Source organism: Brachyistius frenatus, unplaced genomic scaffold (genome assembly GCF_029030835.1).
Source record: "Brachyistius frenatus isolate BFR_SWC_R1_liver_20210118 unplaced genomic scaffold, ASM2903083v1 Contig_5, whole genome shotgun sequence".
In the NCBI taxonomy this organism is placed as follows: Eukaryota; Metazoa; Chordata; class Actinopteri; family Embiotocidae; genus Brachyistius; species Brachyistius frenatus.
Genome location: NW_027210604.1, coordinates 3,782,559 through 3,806,117, shown reverse-complemented (window position 1 = coordinate 3,806,117; position 23,559 = coordinate 3,782,559). Strand labels below are relative to the sequence as shown.

Genomic DNA, 23,559 nt, shown 5'->3' with positions numbered 1-23,559 from the left:
CCAGCGATTGTTCAACTCCGCGGCGGACTTTTGAGGGAGTGCGGCGGGTTCGAGAGACGAAAAGATGAAGGGGCACACAAATAAACACGAGCTCGGGCGCAGTAGAAATACATAATCTGCTTCATCAATGGCGAACTCTGCTTCTGCTTTTGTTTGTCTCGCTGCCCTGCAGACAGGCGCACGCGCACGCACACACACACACACACACACACACACACGCGCACGCACACGCAGTGAGGAGTTGGCAGGCGTTGTGCGGCACTGACAGGGACCAGGCGTCTCGCCTCAGTGGAGTGTGGAGAGATCTGTCAGAGTCGGGATGACCTCCAGGCTAAGGGCTCCCAGAGAACTCCGAGCCCAGACGACTGCATTTCATTGCATTTATTCATTCACTCACACGGGCTTCTTTTTGTGTGTGTGTGTGTGTGTGTTTTTTTTTTGTGTTTTTTTTTTTCTCTGATCAAACCGGTTCAGAATATTTACAGAACCTGCGTACTTTGACAAATAGCCAGATAAATCCGAAGAACGCAGGGTTTCAGCGGCGTGGGACAATTTGCTGAATTTGAAGCGGTCGACCTGGCGTTCAATCCCATGCGTCGACGCGGCGTCTTCCTCGCTGCAGCGTCACTGGCGGACGACGGTGAACCCCTCGCAGCCGTGGGAATGCTTTCTGCCTCCGACCTCGACGCAGGGAGGCGAAGAAAAGCAGAATTTCCCCGAGAGGTGGTCCAGGAACTATCACAGGATGAATTGATCTTGATATGATTTTGAAAAAGAAATGCCAAAAAAAAAAAACAACACGTTGAAGGCATGAATGTTGTCTTAACATTCCTTTGCTTTGTTGAAGTTCAAATCCAACCTCTTCTCTAACTTAGGACGCCTCTTCGTTTTCAGGGCTGTAAATGGTATTAAAAGTGGAAAAATCAATATAAAAGATAATGGCTTTTGCTGTCCTTAGATTCACCTGCCCGGTGCACTTTATGAAACGAAAAAGTGTCAAATAATTTGTAGGTGCAGTGAATAATTTAGTTTCCTCTCGAAAACCTGATGTCATCCTTTTAGCCTTAATTGTGTTGCTATAAAAACTGCATGGCTGTATCAGCAGGGACGTGGTGAAACTCTTTCACCTTCTCTCCGGGAATTCAGGGAGCCTGGACATGTCGACGCACGACGCATCCGAGTGCAAGTCGCAGCGGCGTGTCCAAATAAATCCACGCACAGATAATTTAGGCCGAGTTCGGCTACGGCGGGACAGGCTTCCAGCTAAAAAAAATCGTTTCATCCACCGGTGGCTTTCTCCGACTCCAGTGGCGGTGTATTTATTCCTCCTTCAGGGCGACGCTCCGAGGCTTTGATTTCACATCCTCTTCGCAACCGTTCCCTTTTAACGTTTCCCGAAAAATCGGTCTGTCGGGAGAAAAAAAACCCCCAAAAACAGCTCGTCCGATACAGAAATATGTAAAAGAAAAAAAAAAAGGGCTTTCATCATTGTTTCTGTCATTAGAGCACATTATGAAGACGGACTTTCATCTGAGCCCGAAATCAAGAGGCTGACGTCGCGTATTGTCTGCGCCGCTGTGAAACTGGAACTAAAAGATGTGATGAGATGAAAGTTTGCTCTCTTGTGTGTGTGTGTGTGTGTGTGTGTGTGTGTGTGTGTGTGTGTGTGTGTGTGTGTGTGTGTGTGTGTGTGTGTGTGTGTGTGTGTGTTTGGGGGAGTGGGGGGTGGAGGGTGGACTGAGGAAAAAGCGGCAAACAGTGAGCGGTAAGAGGAGAGGAAGAAAAAAAAGGATGAAAGGGAATGCAGGATGAGACAAGGAGAGAGAGAGAGGGGAAGAAAAGAGAAAAGCAGAAAGTATAAAACAAAAGGAAAAGAAGCGGTGGACTGGACATCGGAAAGGAAGCGAAGGAAGAAAAACAGGAAGGAGAAGATGAATACGTTGAAGCGAGAGATGGGAATAGAAGGGGTCAACGGAAAAACAAGGGGGAGCAGGGGACAGCAAAAAGAGCTTCCAGGGAAGAAAAAATGTGCAAAGCTGGTGCAATGTAGATGAAGAAAAAGCAGAAGAGAAAGTGGATGAAGTGGAAGCGTGGAGGTGAAGGGTAAAAATGAAGAGGCGCGAGGCGGAGAAGCGACGGTGGGAAGCAGACCGCTTGTAAACCGGAGGGAGGCGACCGTGTGAACGAAAGTGTGAGAAACGCAATCGGAGAGGAGAAGTGAGAGTGAAAGTTGGCTCTCTCCCAGCTCAGCACGCTTCCATGATTAAAACCAGCCACCCCCCCCTTCCCCCACTCCCCCTCCCAGTCCTTAAACAATGCTGAGTCGCCACTTTTAGCATGCCAAAGGGAGCGAGACATGTTTACAGCCCAAATCTGTTCTCAGGGCTCACCGCACGCTGATTGAGCTGTTCAGAGGCTGATTGAGCTGTTCAGAGGCGGCACCACCGCTGGCACACCTAAGACGGGGCATGGGGAAACGCATGGACAGAAGATGAGCAGGGCGGGAGGGGATTTTCAAAGAAAGGTGTCCAAATTCAAATATGTTTGAATACTTTGTTTTGACTTTGACATTCGGCATGTCCTTTTTTTTTTCTCTCTCTCTCTCTACATACTCCCAGACATGCCAACGGCGTACACGGAGAATATGTACAAGTGCTGCATCCAGGATATCTAAAAAAAAAAAAAAAATGAAGCTTTGAACGATCCAGCGGATGACTGATCCGAATTGCCTTTTGTAAACTAGCATAAATATGAGCGGGGTAAAGACATCAAGTCCTATTTGAACCCTTTGACATACAATGCCCTTTTTTTCTTTCTTTCTTTTTTTTTTAACTAAAAAGACTAGATTTTTTTTTCTCCTTCGCAGCCAGCCCCTAGTGGCCCTCAGTGGTATTGCACCTCGAGGTATTTTCGCATTCGTTTCACTTGTTTCACTCGTTTCATGTATGTTCGAAAACTGAATATCTTTGAAATTGTGCCTGTTGATTGGTCAAAACAAGAAATTGAACTTCATGAAAATGTACCATTTTTTTTTCTGACAATCCACTGATCATAGTAACACGTTGAAATATTTCATTTACAATGAGAGTGATCACCGGGGCCACTCTGGGTTTTTATTTCCGTTCAGCATGTGGTTTGAATTTCTGTTGGTCAAACTGAAGCTGCACACGAGCTGTAAACGGGCACTGAGGTTTGACAGCATTGTAATTTTTCAGTCAAACATTGTGTTTACAGTCACCAAAGCTATTCTCAAAGTAAACTGAGACAGCATCTCCTTGTGACAAGAAAGGAGCAGACCCACCCACACGGCCTCGCCGCAGCATCAGCTGCTCTCCTCCTGCCGATCGGAGGCCACAACAGCTCGGCTGACTGCATCAACAGCTGTCAGGCAGCACACGGACCCACACTGTGCGAAAAAACTGGGAACGCCGTGGTTTTAACCTGACGTCGGCCGATCCCAAAATGTTTCTCGTGACCGTTTTCAAAGTGTTCATTTAACAGAGAAGTAGGCGCAAAGCTCAGAAGTTGGGGTGACGATGCAAATTCGTTTAAATAGTTCACATTCGTTCCTTATATTCAGGTACTTATCGGTACCCTTCTGTCTAAAACAGATGCTACTTCTCCAGTTTAATGACGCCTACGTGGTCTGCACGCCCTCGGTATCATGTTGCATTTAGTCCTCAGCCATCTCTGTGATTTGGGCTATTATTGTAATTCGATTTAATAATGGTGTTCGTATGTGGGTGGCCAACTGTGATTGAATGCACCTGGCTCTGCCGTCATTGTGTGAGCAAGGTCTCATCTCTGCCCTGCGTTTGTTTCTGTTTTAACACTTACTTTGTGTGTGTGTGTGTGTGTGTGTGTGTGCGCGCTCACTCGCGCTCTCTCGCTCTCTCTCTCTCTCTCTCTCTCGCTCTCTCTGTCTCTCTCTCTCTCTCTCTCGCTCTCTCTCTCTGTGTCTGCAGTTTTGGCAAGCAGCTGGGGGGCAGACGAGGCTGTGAATGCATCACTTTGGAGCCATCAGAAATGATTGTGGTGAGTTGAGACACTGCCTCTCTCTCTTGTTTCAGAGTCCGTCTCGTCTTTGTCCCTCTCCCAAACATCCCCCCCCCCTTTTATCCTCCCACCTCACCTATTTCTGCCCTTTTATATTATTCAGGTTTTTTTTCCCATCTTTATTTGATGTCTCCATCACCTCTTTTTCATCTGTACTCTCATGTCCGTCCTTTTTCTCTCTTTCTTTTCATCTTGTTCCCTCTCCCCCATCTCTGTTCTCCCCCTCTGTGTCCACCCCATCTCACTGTATCACTGTCCTGAAATTCAAATTCAAATGAGCTTCATTGGCAGGATGTGAATTTTTTGCCGAAGCCATTTCTTTCAGCATTAAAGTTGTCTGTTGTACCAATATTGAAACTGGAATGCAACCTATATTATATACATATTATGTAGACGACTGTGTCATCTTTTTGAAAGGAGAAGGTGAAGGTGTAAAAATCACAACATCTACATGTCTGACCATATTGGAGGCTGCCGGCCACGCTTGAGGACGTGGTGCAAAGCAGGCCGTCAAACGGATGAGATGCAATATTGTTTGAATATTTGGATGATGGTGCACGTCTCTTGACCCGGAATGCATTCATAGTGCCGTGCGCAACTGTTTACACGAAAAGCATGCCGCAAATTGTTTAATGGCTTGATGGCCCAGACTCAGCTTGCTCCTTCACCTCCACACAGCTGCTCTGTTTCGGCGTGAAGTGGGTGAAAGTTAGGGAAATGGTTGGACAGAGCTCGTCTGATTGGATGTCAGAAAGTTGTGAGGACAAGCGAGTGTTTTTGTACCATCCAAAAGTCTTTTTTTCAAAGATTTGTGGGAAAAAGCAGGATCTCTCCTTCTATTTTCAAGCCAATATGGACAGCGGCGATTTATTCTGCAAATGTGCGTGTCTTTGTCACAGAGCTGTTACACAGATTGCTGGCCAAAGTTAAAGACCCACCCTTAATCGACTGGCAGCTTTTATGTGACAGAAAGAGCACTTTGCTATTTTTCAAACCCATTATATTCTAAGTATCATGTCGGGTCTCCTAAACCTTTTCGCTTCCAATGTAAGTTTAATTAGCCAGCACAGACTGGGTATCTGGACACTGATGAACCTTTTAGAATATCTTAAAGTATTTTATTCAACGCGAGTTTAAAATAATATTGTCCACGTAGGAATGTCATGTTTCGGTTTGCCTCCGTAATGTCGCAGCGCTCACAAATCTCTGTCTCCTTTTCTGTTTCCTCCCCAATTGTCCTCTCCGTTGTCCTGGACCATTCCCACCGAGGCTATTAAACAGGAAATAAAGAACAAACCTTGCACACATTTGACCTCTTAACAGTGAGGTCAGAGAAGTCTCAGATGTTAGTTGGCTTTTCTACAGATTTTTTTTTTTTTTTTTTAAAGAAACAATCTCATTTCTGATGCTATGACTGTACGGAATTACATAACTGCCATTACTGTAGCCTGGGGGAAAGTGATGAAACTTTATCATCCTTAGACCAACTGTCACTCTGTTTACTCAAAACTGAGGCAATAATGTGAAAGATTTTCATGTAAATTAAAGTCGGTATAAAAACAAATTAGGAAAGAACCACAAAGAAAGATGGAAGGAAAGAAAAAGTTTGTGTGGAGTGAGCAGTTAAATAACGGCGCATTAGTAGCCTAAAAGAAAAGAGTGAACAGGAAACATCAAGGAGCAACTAATCTCAAGAACTAAAAGTCCCTTTTACTCACTTCTTCATCTCAAGAAATGTGACTGAAAAATGAAACCGATAACAAGGCAGTGACAAAGAAACAACTGTCATGCAGTCATATTTCTACTTTTTACCCAGTGTTTATCTCCTCATCTCTTTTAAACCGGTTGGAAGACTTCTATCTTGTGACACGAGATTTCAGTGCTCACTTTGCTGGGTGATTTAATGCCGCGATGAAGTTATGAAGTCGCATCTTTGAGGCTTGTGTGTGAGCAGTCGGCAACATTCAAGGCAGCGAACCACACTCAGGTTGTTCCAGGGACACCAGGACATAACTTTCCTGGAAAGGAAAAGGGATTGTAATAGTGCGGTGCTCTTTTCTGAGAGGCACTTATTTCTAAACTACCCCTGTGGGTCCTTTCAGGGGCTGTAGCTACAGAGAGAGGTGGTGCCGACGATCCTCCGGGTATGATCGTGTGATACTGCGTGAATGTGAAGTAGGACACTGCAGGAAAAAAAAAAAAAAAAGCCAACCAGCTCGGCTGATTCAGTCGCCCGAAGGAGTGAAAGATAAAGTAGATTTGATTAGGGGGGAGAAAAAAAAGAAAAGAAAAGAAAAAGAGTTTGTGACCGAGGGAATAAAATTGGTTTGAATTAAACCGTTGAATTAAATCATGCACTGCGTGTGTCATCCTGAGAGAGACGTTGGCAGTAAGGAGGGGGAGGGATGAGAGCGGGGTGAGGGTTAGAAAGAGACCAAATGAATCAGCTCATCAGAACCTTGTTTGTCTGCGTCTGCCTCCGCTTCGATGGCCGTGTCTGTTTTTGGCTCATAGTATTTGCATTTTTGTCTGAGCACTGGGAAATGAGATTGTTTAGAGGATGCTGTTAATATCCAAGCGTAGAATTTAGTTGTTGTAACGGCAGACTATTATTCCTTATAAATATTCATCTGATAACGGACATGTATGTGACATGGTCGCCGTTTAACCTCCACTGATGGGGATTGATCGAAAGCTTTTCCGTTCGCTGTCAGATGTGTCTGTCTTGGGAAAGCTCTTTTGACACACGGCTGTAACTGACGCATGTTCGGTTTCAGTCAGTAGCGACTCGTTTCGAATAAAATCGAGAAAAACTGGGAAGCGAGTTTTAATGACAAGCTGAACAAAGAAAACATGGCACGTGTTTTTTTTTTTTTTGGGAACTGGTCACGGTGGTTGACAAATGATCTCCGGGAAGTACGGTACAAAATAGTGTTCATCATCAATGACGCCTTCAGAAAAATAAGGAAGAAAATGGAGGAATTTGATTAACAACTGCAACACCGAAGACTGAAAATGACAAGAAAAGCTGTCAGGAACACAAATATGCACATCACACACACACACGGTCAGATAAAACCCACAAGAGCAGAGGGACCGTGGTCTAGTCACACTGCAGCCAAACAGCTAATTAGGGCCATGGGAATAGTAGAGGGAATGTAATCTGTGGTTTTCGTCAGGACTCCGGTCACAGGATGGACAGGAGTGACATTCACTGACTGACAGGGCGGGGTTGTTTTTCTCTCTCTCTGTGTGTGTGTGTGTGTGTGTGTGTGTGTGTGTGTGTGTGTGTGTGTGTGTGTGTGTGTGTGTGTGTGTGTGTGTGATGGGAATGGAGGGAAATGAAAAGAAGTAAGCAGTGGGAAGAAGAGAGAGAGAGAGAGAGAGAAAAAAAGTTTGCTGATGCACACTGGCAGGAGAAACCATCAGATAGACAGAGAGGAATGTAAACCAGCGTGTGAGTCGACGTGAAGTTAATCACACGCGCTTATTTAAATGCGCAGAGGAAACAGGAAATGTGGTCACTCTAAAGCAGCGATTGTGGTCACGGGATAGACAGCGACTCATATTCAGCCGAACAGCCGGAGAGACACACACACACACACACTCAGCGAGACAAAAAGATAGTTATATGGTCACAGGACAGACATGAAAGTGTGGTACAATTCAAACCACCCCCCTCCCTGTCTCATGAGGTCCATTAAAACGAGCCGAGATGCCATTTTCTACCGTGAGAAGGGACACATCGATACCAATACCGGGCCCGTTTACAACTGTTATTTACTAGTTTATAGCCGATTTATCCCTCATGCGGTGGTTTCAGAGTCCATTATGACAAAACTACCCACAATGCAGTCGTTACCCTGTATGTGATAGCAGAACTTCCCTTTCACGAGGCGGTCCGCCCGTCTGTTTCGACTCATTGCACCTATTGAGTCCCATTTCGACTGTGACAGAAAATCTTTGACTTAATTTTCTCTCATGGTTTATTTTAAAGCCGTTTTCTGATCGATGCGCGAGATCGTCTCCACGCAAACTACTTTGTGATGTTTACCTTTGAGGAATATAATCCCAGGCTTTTCATTGGCTCGAAGCATCATGAGTTTTGTTGTACGCGTTTCATTTGGGAATACAGGCGGCACAGTTCTTCAGCGCTTCTACTTTTCTCTTGGCACAAACACGGGCGTCGTATCTCCTCATCACTCTCTGTGGCCGGTCATGGGTCTGTGAACGCAAGAGCTCTCCGAGTACACATGACCGACAGGAGGGAGAAATCACACAATGGTCAGTTACAAAAGCACCGTTTGTGGTGTTCATGCTGTACACTGTTACAAAATCTTAAGCGCTTCACTACATTTCAAGCTGATGGGAAAGTCCGAGGATATGATTACAAGATTTCACATTAGATCTTCCCTCACAATTTTATCTTTTTGTGCACATATGAATGAAAGGAGAAATACGTTTCAGTGAGTCTCACCTCACTAGTCCCGTGTTTCCACTCTGTGGTATTTGGCTTGACTACATTCAACTCGGCCCCAGGGACTTTTCTGAAATTTGTTTCCCCGCTACCCACTCAGTGCAGCCTGTCAAATATTCTTGACACTTTGTGAAGCTGCCGTGACGTCATCTTCAACACGACACACATTTGCTTGATCTTGTCATCGGCAACCAAACAGAGGGAAGTCTCCACCTCCTCGGTTAACCACAGCTTGATTTTTGCGGGTTTTCCATTTCATCGAGTTGTCCAGTGAATGCCAAAAAGCTGTAACTGTTGTAGTAGTTTCCAGGGACAATTATGTCTGACCCGTCAGTGGTCTGCAGTGTTTTAACGGGAACAAAGGCGAGTTGTAGAGATGAGTTGAGCCAGCCAGTGGAAAAGTCACATAAAACACTGTAGGGCACGTTTGGTACATGAATGAATACATGGACACTTGGCGTGTTTATGTAGCTCTAATAATTCTAACATGTAGCATATTTTTTTTAGAATTAGGCACAAAAAACAAAAAAACAAATCAACATCAGATGAATCAACTCAAGGGATGGAAGATAGAAGAGTCACAAACAACCAGGGAGAGGACATCATACAGATAAAGGGCAGGAAATTAGAGATAAGTCAAACAGAGGCTGAAAAAGAGGCGGCAAAAGATGGCGCTCAACATTTTTTCAATCGTCCGGTTAATTTTATTCCTCTCTTGGCTTCTCAGACACGCAGACTGAAAACTTGACAAACTGGAACTCTGAACAACATCAGTGTTACTCTGACCAGACAAACAGAAACATGGGGGGCACACTTGTTCAAAGGTGCCAAACACTCCAACCAATATTTTGGACACAGGCAAAGATGAAGGTCACTGTTCAAACTATAGGTATTATCAGCTGATAGCAGAGTCTCAACAAATCTATCAAAAGAACAAGACGAGGTGCCAAGTGGGGAAAAAAAATAAATGTAGGTTTTGTCCAGGATTCCAAGATAATGACGACAGAGAAGTGAATGGATAAATATATGGTCAGACACAAAGGGACATAAAAGATAGATACTCTTTTTAAAATATAGTTGAGTAGGGGAGAGTTGAATTAAAGGGGCATTGCAACGATTTTACACGTCAAATTCTTGTTTTATCGGTCGGCAGTGCAACTGCATGTATGGGGGGAGGGGGGGGGGGGGCGACGGTTGCCCTCTGTTGCTCCAGAGGGAGCTGCACAATGTTTAATGAGCTGTCGGCTGTTGAAAGACTACCATTCAGAAAAAGTACATGAAATCTTTTGTAGCAGGAAGTTCACTTGTTCCTCATCTCTGCTTGAGGCTGGAGCAACTTGAGGTTATATTGGTCACCACTTGCATAAGACAGCAAGATCTCCAACTGAACTGTTGGCAGTCCGGATGCATTGTGGGTAATGGAGGAAGCGGGTTTTGAAAAATACGACAACAAAGACGATATCCTGCTGGATTGAACAACTGTTCATCTTGTTTTTGGCGGTGTTATAAAAGTACAGTAAGGGTTGGAATGTAGTTTGCGGCAAATTTTCCACTCTATCTCGCACAAAACTAATATTCAAAGTCATATTCAACTAAAGACAACAAAAAACAGAAACAAATATTCAAAGTCATATTCAACTAAAGACAACAAAAAAGAACAGAAACAAATATTCAAAGTCATATTCAACTAAAGACAACAAAAAAGAACAGAAACAAATATTCAAAGTCATATTCAACTAAAGACAACAAAAAACAGAAACTAATATTCAAAGTCATATTCAACTAAAGACAACAAAAAACAACAGAAACAAATATTCAAAGTCATATTCAACTAAAGACAACAAAAAAGAGCAGAAACAAATATTCAAAACGGTAGGAAAGAAAAGAAGAATTACAGCAAAACAAAGAGATTGAGTCTTTTTTCTTTTTTTCATGTAGTCATTACCGACATAAAAAGGCTATTGATTTTCTTAAGGTTATGCAATGGAGAAAGAAAACAAATTCCTCCTGCGACAACAGACCAGCACAACAAGTCTACGGAGAATGAATTGAATGGCCGGAATCTGTGTGCCGTGCTGTTTTTCTTTTCTTTCTGCCCGCTGAGGATACTTGTGTATTTACGGTTTCCTGGCGGAAACTGTGGGCTCAGTGTATGCTCTGAGCGCGTGTCAGACGGCGACAGAGAGCGAGCAGGCGAGCATGTGAGGAACTCTGTCTGTAAGCCTGCAGCTTGTCGAGCAGCTGATCTCTGTCTTGAACTCCCGGGCCCTCGGAGGAGGACAACTCGTGGCAAATTTGAGGCGAAATCCGACGCAGAGCTCGTTTTTCCTGGATTTGTTTGTTTGTTCATTTAATTCTGTTCTTTTCTTTCTTCTATTCTGGACGATTGCCCCCAGAGGATGTCATGTTTTGGGATCCCCCAGGATTTTGGACTTTGTTTTAAAATTTGGACGCCGCGCTTCTATTCATCCTTTGTGTAGAAGCGTTTCCCTGCTGGGTTTTTTTTTCCACTCCCCTGTGGTATTTCCTGCTTTTATGTGTTGTTCTGATTCCGTCCTTGAGTCCGGATGAGTGTGCTCCGCTGGCACCGGCTCTCTGCGCTCTGGAAGAACTGGATGTTCAACCAGGAGCCAGAAGAAGAGCAGGGCCAGATCTCTGACGCTCCGGGGCACGAAGCCGACCAACGGGAAAAGGAAGGGAACACATTAAAGGATCAAGAGCCCGACCTTCAGAATTTGGCAGAACTCAAGCCCCAAAACTTGGATTATAAGAAGCAGAAATCAGAAATTCACAACCAGAATGTGGATTTTACAAATCTGAACGCAGTTCCTGAGATCCAAAAGTCTGAACTACTGAGACTTAGCTGCCCTGAGCCATGCTCTCGGGTCTCAAACTGTGAGGATCAGTCTTCCAGCTGCCCCCACGCACCTGAAGGTTGTCGATGCAAATCCCACAGAAGCTGCCACTCTGAGGAGAGTTTCGACTGTGTATTGCAGGTGGATAACGGCAGCGAGGGGGATGACGGGTTACTACAAAGAGAGGGATCCCAACGCCGGTCCAGGCGGCGCTTCAGGAGGGTCAACCCCAGAGGAGAGCGGGAACTGATCACAGACGGCCAAGAGCCCGGCAGCTACAACACGGTAAGAGTAAAATGCTAACCCCGTCTGTTATAACATATTAAACCTAAATTGTTTCACTGATAACAGAAGTTGAACTAAACACAATTAAATTTGATTTGTATAGCTGTTTACGTTTTACATGTTGTATCAGGAAGTGGCTGCTTTCTGAGGGTCTTTAGAATCATCGTTGAATTTAAAGACGTTCGAATGCCTGATTAATGAGTGCTTTCAGTTTCAGCGGTAGCAGATGACACAAGTTGGAAAATGTCCACAGCTTCTCTTTGTTAAATCCTGATCGTTTTTAGCTCAGAGTCATGCAGAGAACTTTAGTCTCATCAAAGGCTTGCCTTTAGTGTTAGATTTAAAAAAAAACAAAAAAAAAAAAATGACGACAAAGTTTTAAAAGAACAAGGACAACAAAAGCAGGTGGGAAAAGCTTTTTGGGAATTTATATTTATTGGTACTGAACATTTGTAGTCATTGTTAAAGAAAGGGGAAACGACGGAAACATTATAAAGTCCCCTACATATTAGAAAAAAAATGAAGAACTTTGTTGAGGAAAATGAACCAGCTCTCTCTGAAGGCCAGTCGATAGTGGCAGTGTTTTTGCTTAAAAAGTATTAAAACTGAGTGTCTTTTGTGTGAGCTTGCGTTTCCCTCCCCCTGATATGATCACTGGAGCCAGCAGTGTGTCAGTTACAGTTTCAACTAATCACCAGATGCCATGCTTTGCCACAAACTCTGGTCACAGAGGCGCGCGCGCGCGCGCACACACACACACACACACACACACACACACACACACACACACACACACACACACACACACACACACACACACACACACACACACACACACACACACACACACACACACACAAAAATGGGTACACAAAACTTCTGCACTTAACTCACATACACACTTTTTTCCCGGCTCACGCTAAGCTCCCCGGGCGTTACAAAGGGGCTTAATGGGGAGCTTAAAGTGTCCTCTCTCGACCCTACCTGCCTCAGCAGTCTCTTGGTGATTGTTCCACTTTTTAGAATTACATTTCTAGCCTTCAGCGTCGCCCAATCCCTCCTCCCCTCCCCCACACACACACACACACACACACACCTTTACGTTACTTTCTGTGACTGCATTTATTATGGAAAGGCTATTCACTCTGACATGGGAGCGCAACACTGCTCCACAGAAGCAGGTCAAAAACAAATGTGCATGACGTGGGAATCTAGAGAATTACTCCAGGGCCGCTTTAACTTGGAAAACGAAGATTGGAGGGCAGGCGGAGCAAGAGACGCATTAGGCCACAAAACATCGGTGGCACAAGAGATTGTAGTACTGTGACATATTATTCTGACTGAATGGGGCCCTTTGCATGCTCACTTTCCTTAAGAAGACTGGACAAATTTCCCTGCGACCATACGGAGGAATACATAGTTTGCATATTTTCCTATTCTGACTGCATCTTGTTGTTTCTCTCCTCTTTTCATGTTTCTGCCGGTGTCTCTCGTCCTCAGGGTTATGTCAACAACAAGGTAGGAGCAAAATCCGAAACGATAGTTTTCCTGCGTCCGTGCCCTCATGCGCTTCGTCCTTTTGTCTCGGAGGGGTTCCAGGTCTATAGGGATGTGTGTGGCGTACGCGTGTGTTTTGTGTGTGCGTTATTGTGTATGCGAGTGGCTGGTTCGGACACCTGTTGTTTAGACGCAGGCAGTGTTGGGAAAAGCATTTTTGAGGCTGCCACTGCTGTCGCTGTGGGTGGCAGATAGGAAGGGGAATAAACAGACGCATGCTGGGAACAGCAACTGACGGGTTAGCATGAAAAAAGGATTTGGTTAAGTTTTGACAGAACATAAACGGGTTTAAGGTGACTCTTGATGGCATCATTTTCTCAAGATTCGTGTCACATTATTAGCACATGTCAAACGTGTAATTTATTTTTCCCACTCTGGGTTCTCCTTGTGGTGCCACGAGTCAATATCCGCTCACTCCTGTCTAACCAGACGGAGCCATCAAAAATCCCATTGTGTTTATTCCCCAATCAGGTGGTTGTCAAATCAAAATCAAATCAATCTTTATTTGTCACATAATGAATGTACAGGTAGAATTTACGTACACAATGTCCATAATATTTCAAAAAACATTAAGAATATCAAATATATGTGTGTAAAACCAAACTAAATTAGCGTTCATAGACTCATATAAAAGTGGTCTGATAAATGACGCCAATGCGGGAGCGCCTTAAACTGCAATATCACAGAGTGCCACTAGGGGTTGGCTCTCGGTGGGCGGGCCGCAGTATGGGTCGGGTTTCCAATTGGATCGAGTCAGATCCACCGCTCCCTCCCGGTTCTTCCAAATTCGGTCACCTCCATCTCCAAACTGCCCCGAACCAGCAAGACGGTTGGCGGCCGACATCCGAGCTCGGGGCTTCATAACGGCCGTTCCCCAAAACTAACGGGTGACGTCACTGTTGGTTGTCGCTTGGTTGTGTTAAAGGTTAGTCGTATTAGTTTTATAATGCTGAGATGTATCTCGATCCCTGATAATTACTTAACACGTCTCAGAATTAGTCGTCCGATTGTGTACCGTGTCGGCTGCGGCGGAGATGAAGCAATGTTTGTTCTCTTAAATGCTTTAATTGATTTACCAGTTGATTGATTGTTTGATCAATTTAGTGCCTGATAAGAGATTACAGCAACAAAATTTCTTTAAAAAAAAAAAAACAGTCTTCCGTTGTTGTGGTACCAGACACACCGTGGCATTTATTTTGTTTCAAAGCGTTCTGGGGGTTTCCCATTTGTGATCATATAATGATAATTAGTCAGGAGTACACGTGCTATAAATGTATTATTATACACAAACACACGTGCGCACACACTGGAAACAGAACTGTGGTTCTGGCAGTGGATCAGAAGACATCATTTAGTGGCCTTATTGAACCATAATAACATCAGTAATCCATTATCGCTGCTCTGTACCAGTGTCTGGTGTATCTCTCCCACTCTTAATGGCTTGCTCTGGAGTGAATGAAGTTCCTGAATCTATGAATTGACAGGAGTCCAAAAAGAGAAGGAAAAAAAAAAAAACAACGTCCAGAAATAGAATGAAAGTGTAGCATTCGTTTTGAACGAAGACACAGTCTTCACCTTTGAAATCACACCAATCATTTGGTCTACCGGCTTTTATTTGTCTTGATTCTCAGAGGCAGAGAATGACGAGTTCCAGATGAGATCGATATTTATGTTAGAACTTCACTTGACTTGTGCTGAACGATGACGGAGAGGATTGTGATTGATTGTCATTGATCCAGAAACCCGATTCCTGTTCCAGAGACAGAAGATCCTCTGCATGCTCTCCTTACTGTGACAGACCGCTGGGATTTACTAATGACTCATATCGCGTGCGCACGCACGCACGCACGCACACACACACACACACACACACACACACACACACACGGACACGGTGCATAGACACAGACACAGATGCACACAGAGAGACTCACTTCATTTAGACATCAGATGCCTCTCTGGGTTACAGGCTTTCTCGTTACGGGGGGGGGGGGGAAAGAGATAGATAGATGAACCCATCACCTCATTTGCCTTTCAGGGGAAACCGGCTCGGAGGGCTTTTACAGCCGTGCTACTCCACGGCACCGCAGGAATCATTAATTTAACATGATCCAGGTTCAGCCATCTGCGCGGGATAGTTCAGTACGCACAACACTGGAATAAAATCAGCAAAGAGTGATGTTTTGCTGCCTCAGTGGTCCAAGTTGTGCTGAATTCGCAGTTTAATTCACTCATTTCAGGACCGAGACAGTAACACTCCGGACGCGCAGATGTTTGCGCTTTGGATTCCCCTTAAAATTGTGATCTCTTTTGAATATTTTATTCTGGGCTCATGTGTTGCTGTGTGAAGCCCCGTGCCTTGTGAGTACAGAGCTAGATTTGTCCTGAACGTGCTCGTGGAGCGTGAAGCAGCATCCGCTCTGCTATTTCATAGTAACCGAGTACCAAAACATGTCACGCCGGAAACGCGGCGATTCTTGCAAAAAGGCTGTGGTTAGCTAACTTCCTGTCAGAAGGCAAGTCTGATGTCTCCTTCTTTTTGGATTTTTGTTTTTGTTTTTGTACCTATATAACACTTAAGCATTTGTTTTATCTGTCTGGCTAACCTGGGACACAAATAAGCTAAGAGTGCGAACCTGCATTAATAATGGAAGGAATCAGCCATAAATGAACATCTAATGAAATTCCGCGAGGGAGAGGAGGAGGCTGGTGAAAGCTGCTCATGTCCTACTTGCCCATCTTCAGTTGGTGGTGTGTTTAGTCACTGATTGGAAATAGCTGCGCACAGGAAGCAACAAATCACGTCCGTGCACCAAACTTATTCCTAAAAACCAACGAGCAAGTGCATCCGTTTAGGTCGCTAAGTCTGAAAAAAGGACTGCTGTCATATTTTCTGACAACTTCTGGCAACAGAACAACTTCCGCCGTTAAGATACAGATCTTAACATCTGTATCTTACTTTGGCTCTGTAACGTACAAAATAACAGTTGTAAGTTTACTTGTTAGTACCTTATTTTTGCCAAATCTGATCTGTGCGCGGAGGACGCGTCGTCCGTCCGGTGAAAGGTATCTTCTAATTGCCTCCGGAGGTGAGATTGTTTTGTCAAAAATAAACATTTGCTCTCACAAATCTACCTGCTTTTTTTTTTTTTTTTTCCCTCAGACCTTAATTAAATTGTATTTAACATTTTGTTTACTCGACATAAAAGCTTGCAAAATGAAATGAAGTAATATCATGATGGCCGTCTACCACTTTTACCGGACATTGCCCCGGAACAAAACCCACTCATAATATTCTGTTTCGGGATCCATTAGCAATGAGTTCATCACAGTGACGCCGTCCAAGGTGGTATCATTTGAACTCAATTTGATGAGCCTGTGCTCCTCATGCAGTGGCATTACTCAAGTTACTGCTTACAATCCGGTTAAATCTGAGGTTGCGTTCCTAATGCGGTGGGCAAGTCATTGGCGTGACTCATACGCGTGCTTCGTCATCGCCGTGTCAACCTTTGTGTGAAGAGTAATGTGAAAATTACCTCGCATCCTCTTTCATCCTGCCTTCGGATCTGAAAGTCACCGAGATGCGGTGACGCTGCTCTGTTGCTGTTCGTGAACCATCGGATGATTCTGCTCACCTGTTCTGGGAAGTGCCTCTGCTTACCACTTTGTCCGGTGAAAGCCTGCTGAAGTTAAAACAGGCTGGTTAAACAGTGAACATGTCTGGGAAATCTTCGCAGCTTAATCACTGTGGTGTTTTGCGGAAAAAGTCAATTTCCTGTGCTGATTGTGTTGGAATTAGCTCAGTGGTTTCGGCCAGTTTCATAGAGTTTTGCTTGGCATCATGTAATGATGAAGTTGCTAACATTCCCATAATATTCCTGGCCTCATTTTTTTTTTTTTTTTTACTGCCATTAGTGCGTGCGTGGGTTTGCAAATCTGTATGTCGGTAAAGCGGCACATGTGCTGTGCGTGTGACTATTTGTCAGTGTTTGGGCGTCTCTGGCTTTTTTAGTAGGTTTTTTAAGGGCTTTAAGGGCTGTGTGTTTAAACATGAATACATGCATTATGTCAGTTTAATGCATGCCTGCCTCGATGTTCACTATTCCTGCAGAATTAAAACATTCTGGGCTGCTTGTGTTAATGCATCCCGTCCGTTTCCTGAGTTCGTCTGGTCTCATTCTATCAGAATGCAGGTGGGGCCATCGGAGCCCCCAAGGGCCTCCAGCCAGTTCTGCCACTGCAAGACCAAGCGGGGCCCCAGGGAGGGACAAGAGAGCCAGGAAGAAAGGGCGGAGGGGGGGGGGAAGAATAAGAAAGTCCATGAGATCAAAAATGTGTAGAAAATGGTGGATCTGTGACGAGGGATTCAGCTATGTTTTTTTTATTCTTGTTTTGTTATTTGATATTTGGCCATGATCATGATAGTTTTTTTTTTTTTTTTTTTTTTAGCTTTATTCATGCAAATAATCTCAGAAAAGTATAAGCTACTAATAGACTTGTAAAGCTGTCAAGTAATTGCAGTAAGAGGACAGTTTTTAAAGGTGCTGACTCTAATTGACATGCATGATAAAGCAGCTTTTTGGTGAAAATTTACAGTTTTTTTTTTATTTTTTTATCTCTGCTTAAAGGAAATGAGTCATTTGCGTCTGTTTCTGTTTTATAACCAGCAAAATTTCACCCATCTTTTTTACGCATTAAAAATAAAAGTTTTTACGATTGGCTGAGGTGAAAGAGTTGGCGTATGGTTTGAGGCAAAATGCCATAAAGTACAATGGAAACAGATTTAGTGAATAAATCATGACACGCATGAAGCTGCTTTACTGACGAGACAAAAAAAATAGCCTCAGATCTGGGTGGGCCGGCGAGTAGACTTTCCTCAAATAGACCCAACAAACACAAAAGCCAAATATCCAACCTTTCTACATGCTTTTCAGTCATTTTGATCACATGTGACAGCCCTCTTCTCCTGCAAAGATTTAATGGCACCTGACTTGAGATTACGATTAGATTTGATGGAACAACATGGATGGAGATGTATGTTAACTGCAATTCTCGGCTGATCGTTTGGATATTTCTCACACGTCGTCTTCTCCCCTTTTTTTTGCTTTTTGCCAGCTAGTGGCTTCATAAACCTTCAAAACTGATTTTACCGGGAAGAACTAAAAATGGAAAATAAAATACCGACGCCTAAGAAGAGGAGTTGAGGAGCGAGAAAGGAAGGTGAAAAGAGGACTGGAGGATAATGGAGGACGACAGGATATGAAAAAAAAAAAAAAAATGTGTGGGCGTGTTGTTGCAGAGGGCTGAGTGGTGGGTCGTGGGGATGGAGGGATGGAGGGATGAGGTAGAGAGGTGAAGGTTGTTGGAAGGTCAGAGGGGGATTTAATGGGAGGATGGGGTTAGGAAAAGGCAAGGTCAAGAGGGGTTGAGACACGAGGGAGATGGAGGGAGGGAGGGAGCGGGATGAGGTAGAAGCCATCAATCTAACTGGGGTTAATAGTAACACGCGACATTATTGGACAATCAGAGAGGTCGAGTCTCCTGCTTCAATACAAACCGATGAGTGCCTCGAAGATAAAACAAAAACCTTTTGAAAGTTCATTTTGTAGCCTCTTTTCTGAGGCAAACGGAATACGAAGCAAATCAGTATTCTGCCAAAAGATGTAACACACCTGTCAGTCCGCTACAGGATACCGTGTCAGTGCCACGTTTTGCCTGTCAAGTATAGCTTGAATTACATCCGAGATGCTAAAACTTTTTTCATTGCATTTTATGTCAATTTCAATGTCGTCCGTGTGTGTCAACAAGGCGCCCATCAATTGCCTTTTCACAATTGCGAGGGAAGACAAACAAAAAAAAAAAAAAAAAAAAAAGGGGAAGCGCTATTCATCATTTAACCGTCAACAAGCAGAAAAAAAAACAAAAGCAAACTAGACCAAAATATTTTTGACTCGAGCAGCTGGCAGGGTCGAGTACAGCGATCATGTGCCAATCAATGACTTGTTTACTTCCTCAAATTGTGACTCAGGCTCAGAATACTCAATTCGGTCTTGGACTGGTGCCTTCAAACAGCCAACAAAACCACAGACCTCAAGTCGGCCAGCGTTGCTGCAGCCCTGCTGCTGGACTCCTGCCGCACTCGTGACCCGTGCACAAAGCACATATTCATACGTTGGCTTGCAAATATTCCCCGAAAAAAAACGGTTCTAATTGATGTTTTTTTTTTTTTAACATGTAAATGACTGCTTTCTTTGAGCTGCATGCCTCCTTCACAGAAGAATGTCAAACATTCAAATTTATTTCAGGGTATTTTTCCTTGTGTTTGCTGCGTATCTCGCAAACATTTCTTTGGTCTTTTCGCACGGGTGAGCATTTCAAAAAGATCAGCTCTGTCACAGGTTGTTTGCGAGCGTTGTTTCTCCGTTTCACATTTAAAATTGTTCTTAAATGCGGCCTTCAAATTGCGACCTGCAGACATCCTGACAGTGTGCATGTGCACGGGTGCATGCAGTGTACAGTACGCTGAGCAGCACAGTGTACCAGTGGGGGACTGTCTGTGGCTGTTGTTGCTGCTAATTTTAGGGATTACATCAGCAGCACTAAAATGACAACCTTGTTGAACTCCCTCTCCATATTGCTCGGTGCCTCTCCTCTCCTCTCCTCTCCTCTCCTCTCCTCTCCTCTCCTCTCCTCTCCTCTCCTCTCCTCTCCTCTCCTCTCCTCTCCTCTCCTCTCCTCTCCTCTCCTCTCCTCTCCTCCTTCAAGCGATCCCTCCCTCCCTCTTCTTTATACCTCGGGCCTCTTATCCGCCCATCATCCTCCCTCCCCGCTATTTCCCGCCGTCTTAACCTTTTATCTCCCCTGTTTTTGGCCCTCTGCTTGATGATATTTTAATGTTTTAATGCGCAAAGTACACTTTCTGTTCTCCCACATTGGGATTAGAAATTGTCGCCGAAAGGTTTTCAAATCCAATCAAAGCCCAAACCAGGATTTTCATCTTAAAAGACAGTTTAGCCTGTGTACTTTCAGTTCATTTTGTCAACACGGCGCCCATCAGGTGAACAGAAACAAAGTATCTTAACAGTAGAAATTATCACTAGTGGATTATGTGCACCATCATCCTTTCCTCTTCCTCCTTTACCTCTTCTTCACCTTGTAAATTCCTACTGGCAGCTCTTTTTCCTCCTCTCACCCCAACCCCCTCTACGCCTGTTTGTCTAAATTTTTCATCCCCGAGTCTCCTCCTCTTACTTGACTTTCTCTTTTTTTTCTCTCTCTCTCTCTCTCTCTCTCTCTCTCTCTCTCTCTCTCTCTCTCTCTCTCTCTCTCTCTCTCTCCCTCTTGTGTGCTTGTCTCTGACTCACTGTCTCCTCTTGTTTGCTTTCAATCTGTTTTACCCTGGTCTTGACCCTCCGGATTCTTTCCTCCTATGATGATGACGTTTGATTGCATGCGTCACATCAGACACACTCAATTTTATTTTCTTAAAGTTCCATTCGGGGGCCCGTTTCAAAATTACATCCGTGGTACAGTTGAATGTCAAACCAAAGATCGGTGTCGGCGACTTGCCAGGAGCGGGACTCCAATAGGACAGCACTGTTGCACTTATTTTGTATGATTTTAAAGCCTTTTCGCTGCCCTTTTTTTTTTTTTTTTTTTTTTTTCCTGACTGCACCTCTAGCTCCTCCAGGCTTCAACCTCTCTCTTGGGCTCTCTCTGCGGGGACCAGTCGGAAAGGGAAGGGCTGGTTTAAATGGCAGGAATTCCTGTCTTGTCTTTCAGACAGACACTCGCAGAGACGCACTCTTGCACAGCCACTTACTGCGCATGCACATGTATGATCAGATGGCTGCAGTCAGCACATCCACCTGCAGTCAGCACCTTTCTACTCCCTGCCGGTCACCTACGTTATAATATTTACAGCAGGCAAGGAGGAACAGGAGTTTATCATTGAAGTGTATGACATATAATTCCAATGCTTTTGTACTGTGGCAATTTTTTTTAATTTAACAAAAAACAATTTTTTTTTTTTTTTTAATTTTTACCAGTACCAGCTTCTCAAATGAAAAGCAGAGGTGCAAACCAGCTGTTCTGACTGTAAGGATGCTGCAAAACTTAAGCCCCTCCCCGATGTTGCAGAGAATGTGTGACGCTCCAAACAAGCGCTGTTTTTTTTTTTTAATCTATCCTCATTAGTTGTGTTGTAAAAGAGGCACATTGTCAGATTCTGGATTGTCTATTGATATTGAAATTACTGTAAGACCATCAGAGACATATTAGGCTTTAACTGCTCAGTACTCCTTTGTTTTGTTTGTGCGTGCGTGCGTGTGTGTGTGTGTGTGTGTGTGTGTGTGTGTGTGTGTGTGTGTGTGTGTGTGTACGTACGTACGCACATCTGTTTGTTCCAGAGCTACAGGGGCTTTCGTCAGCTGACTCTTTTTTATTAGCCAGGCAGAACTGATTAGCTGTGAGCAGCAGCCAGACGCACACAAATAATGCACTTGACCACTCTGTGCAAGCATGTGAGGGTGTAGAAGATAGTGTGTGTGTGTGTGTGTGTGTGTGTGTGTGTGTGTGTGTGTGTGTGTGTGTGTGTGTGTGTGTGTGTGTGTGTGTGTGTGTCCGTCCGTCCGTCCCATGGGGGACATTTGTCCCGGTGGCATCAGGTGGAATGAAGAAAGAGAGACAGGACCCCGTGCAGTGATCATTGCTACTCTTCTGTGAGCAACAAACCAAACACACAACCGCACACGGAGGAAGCTGCGTGTATGTTTTGTCAGTGCAAAGTGTACGATGTCTCTGCCTGACGGCTTTCCATCGGCCAGCTCCCATTTCCTGTCTGTTGTCTGCCTGAATTTTTTTTTTTAAATTTTCTAACTTCTTGTGGTTAAAAAAAAATGCTCCTCTTTTTCTTTTTTTTTTTTTCCTTCTTTCCCTGTTTCTGCGTGTTCGTTTTCTGAACGCAGGTTATTATTTGCGGTTCTTCTGTCTTTTTCTTTGTCCGTAAAACACTCACCGGACTTCACCCGACACACACAAACACCCCCGACAGCAGACCGCCTGTTCCAGGAAGTGTTTCCTGTGTGACGTGTATCCGGCCCCTTGTTATGCAGACAGATTTGCACATCTTCGTGAACAGTTTCAGTAAATGGCCCTTTTGAAAAACGTTACTCAGACAAGTGTGTGCGTGTCTTCACCGCAGGACGAGACGAGTGATTTCTCTCAACTTTCATGTTTTGAAACCACATCGCTGCGGGTGTCTGCGAATCACTGTCGTACTCTGTTTACATTGAGGGTAAAAATGTATTTGCCATGAGAGTTTGGATTTTAATTTCGATTTTCCTCTCAAATGGAATTTACTTTAGAAAAATACTTCTTGACTAAGAAAGATGTGTGGAGAATTTTTTTTTATTTTCTTTTTTTCGAAAATCTTCTTTTTGTTTGTTTGTTTGTTTGTTTTTGTCTCCCTGTGGCTCTTTGTCTGAGGTAGTTTATTCTGACAAAAAATCCTAGTGTGCAAATTGCATCTTTTGACTTGTAAAACTATCAGCGCTGTCTCAGCACAATAACAACAGTGTTAATGTCCGGTTCCCGTGTTATCTTCCCTGCATCTTTCACTGCATTGAATCTTTTTAAGCCTTCGTGCCGGCAACAGCCGCGGCCAGAAGCATCATGTTGTTGTTTTTTTAGTTCGTCTCCATGTTCGTCCCAGGTTTGTTAATTGAGGGATTTTTCACTACATATATGATGAGTCTGGACAGACGTGGACGTAAACAGAAACGTGAGTGTCTTTGGTGGGCGCGTACAACCACGAGGTGATATTTCTAGTTTGGTTTGATGATCTGAAACTCCCAGAAATGGAAATTTCATCCGTGCGTGGCAAAGATTGTTCAAAGGTCTTACGAATAGAACAGGATAACTCATTAATACGCATTAACGTCTCCCATCAATTGTTGATGAAGACAAAAATATTCAGTTAATGCTGAGAAAGTTTGGGTTTGTAAATAAACTAATGGTTATTAATTAATGAGTATTTTTTCTTTCCCCTTGGCACGCTCCCAAATATTAAACTGAGAATTTGATGTGCTGTGTTAAGATCTTCCAGTTGCCTGAAACTGGATTTCTGTTCCGCCTCCTCAGAGTGCCTTCAAACCCACCGGGGGTTTAACTAAAGAAGCTCCAAACTTTATTTCCCCCCCTATGATCACTCTCATGGTGAGCTTCTTCCATTGCTTCGAGAAACTCGGCAAATGCTGCAGCAACGAGCGGGCGTGTGTGTGTGTGTGCGCGTGTGCGTGTGCGTCTATGTCTATTAGGGCTGGGGTTTTG

At 44.1% G+C, this 23,559-nt stretch overlaps 1 protein-coding gene across 6 annotated transcripts in view; it reads left to right on the top strand.

The window, feature by feature from the left end:
* The window catches only part of LOC138631948 (rap guanine nucleotide exchange factor 6-like), a 128,739-nt gene that overhangs the window by 30,415 nt on the left and 74,765 nt on the right, over positions 1 to 23,559 (top strand). For 4 of the 6 annotated variants that reach the window (XM_069717191.1, XM_069717184.1, XM_069717175.1 and 1 more), the window contains exons 5-6: positions 3,966 to 4,035; positions 11,530 to 11,673. In XM_069717191.1, coding sequence (XP_069573292.1) covers positions 3,966 to 4,035; positions 11,530 to 11,673 — 214 coding nt within the window. Of the gene's footprint in view, positions 1 to 3,965; positions 4,036 to 10,875; positions 11,674 to 13,173; positions 13,192 to 23,559 lie in introns of those variants that run through there. The other 2 variants (XM_069717166.1, XM_069717158.1) reach the window with 1 other exon arrangement.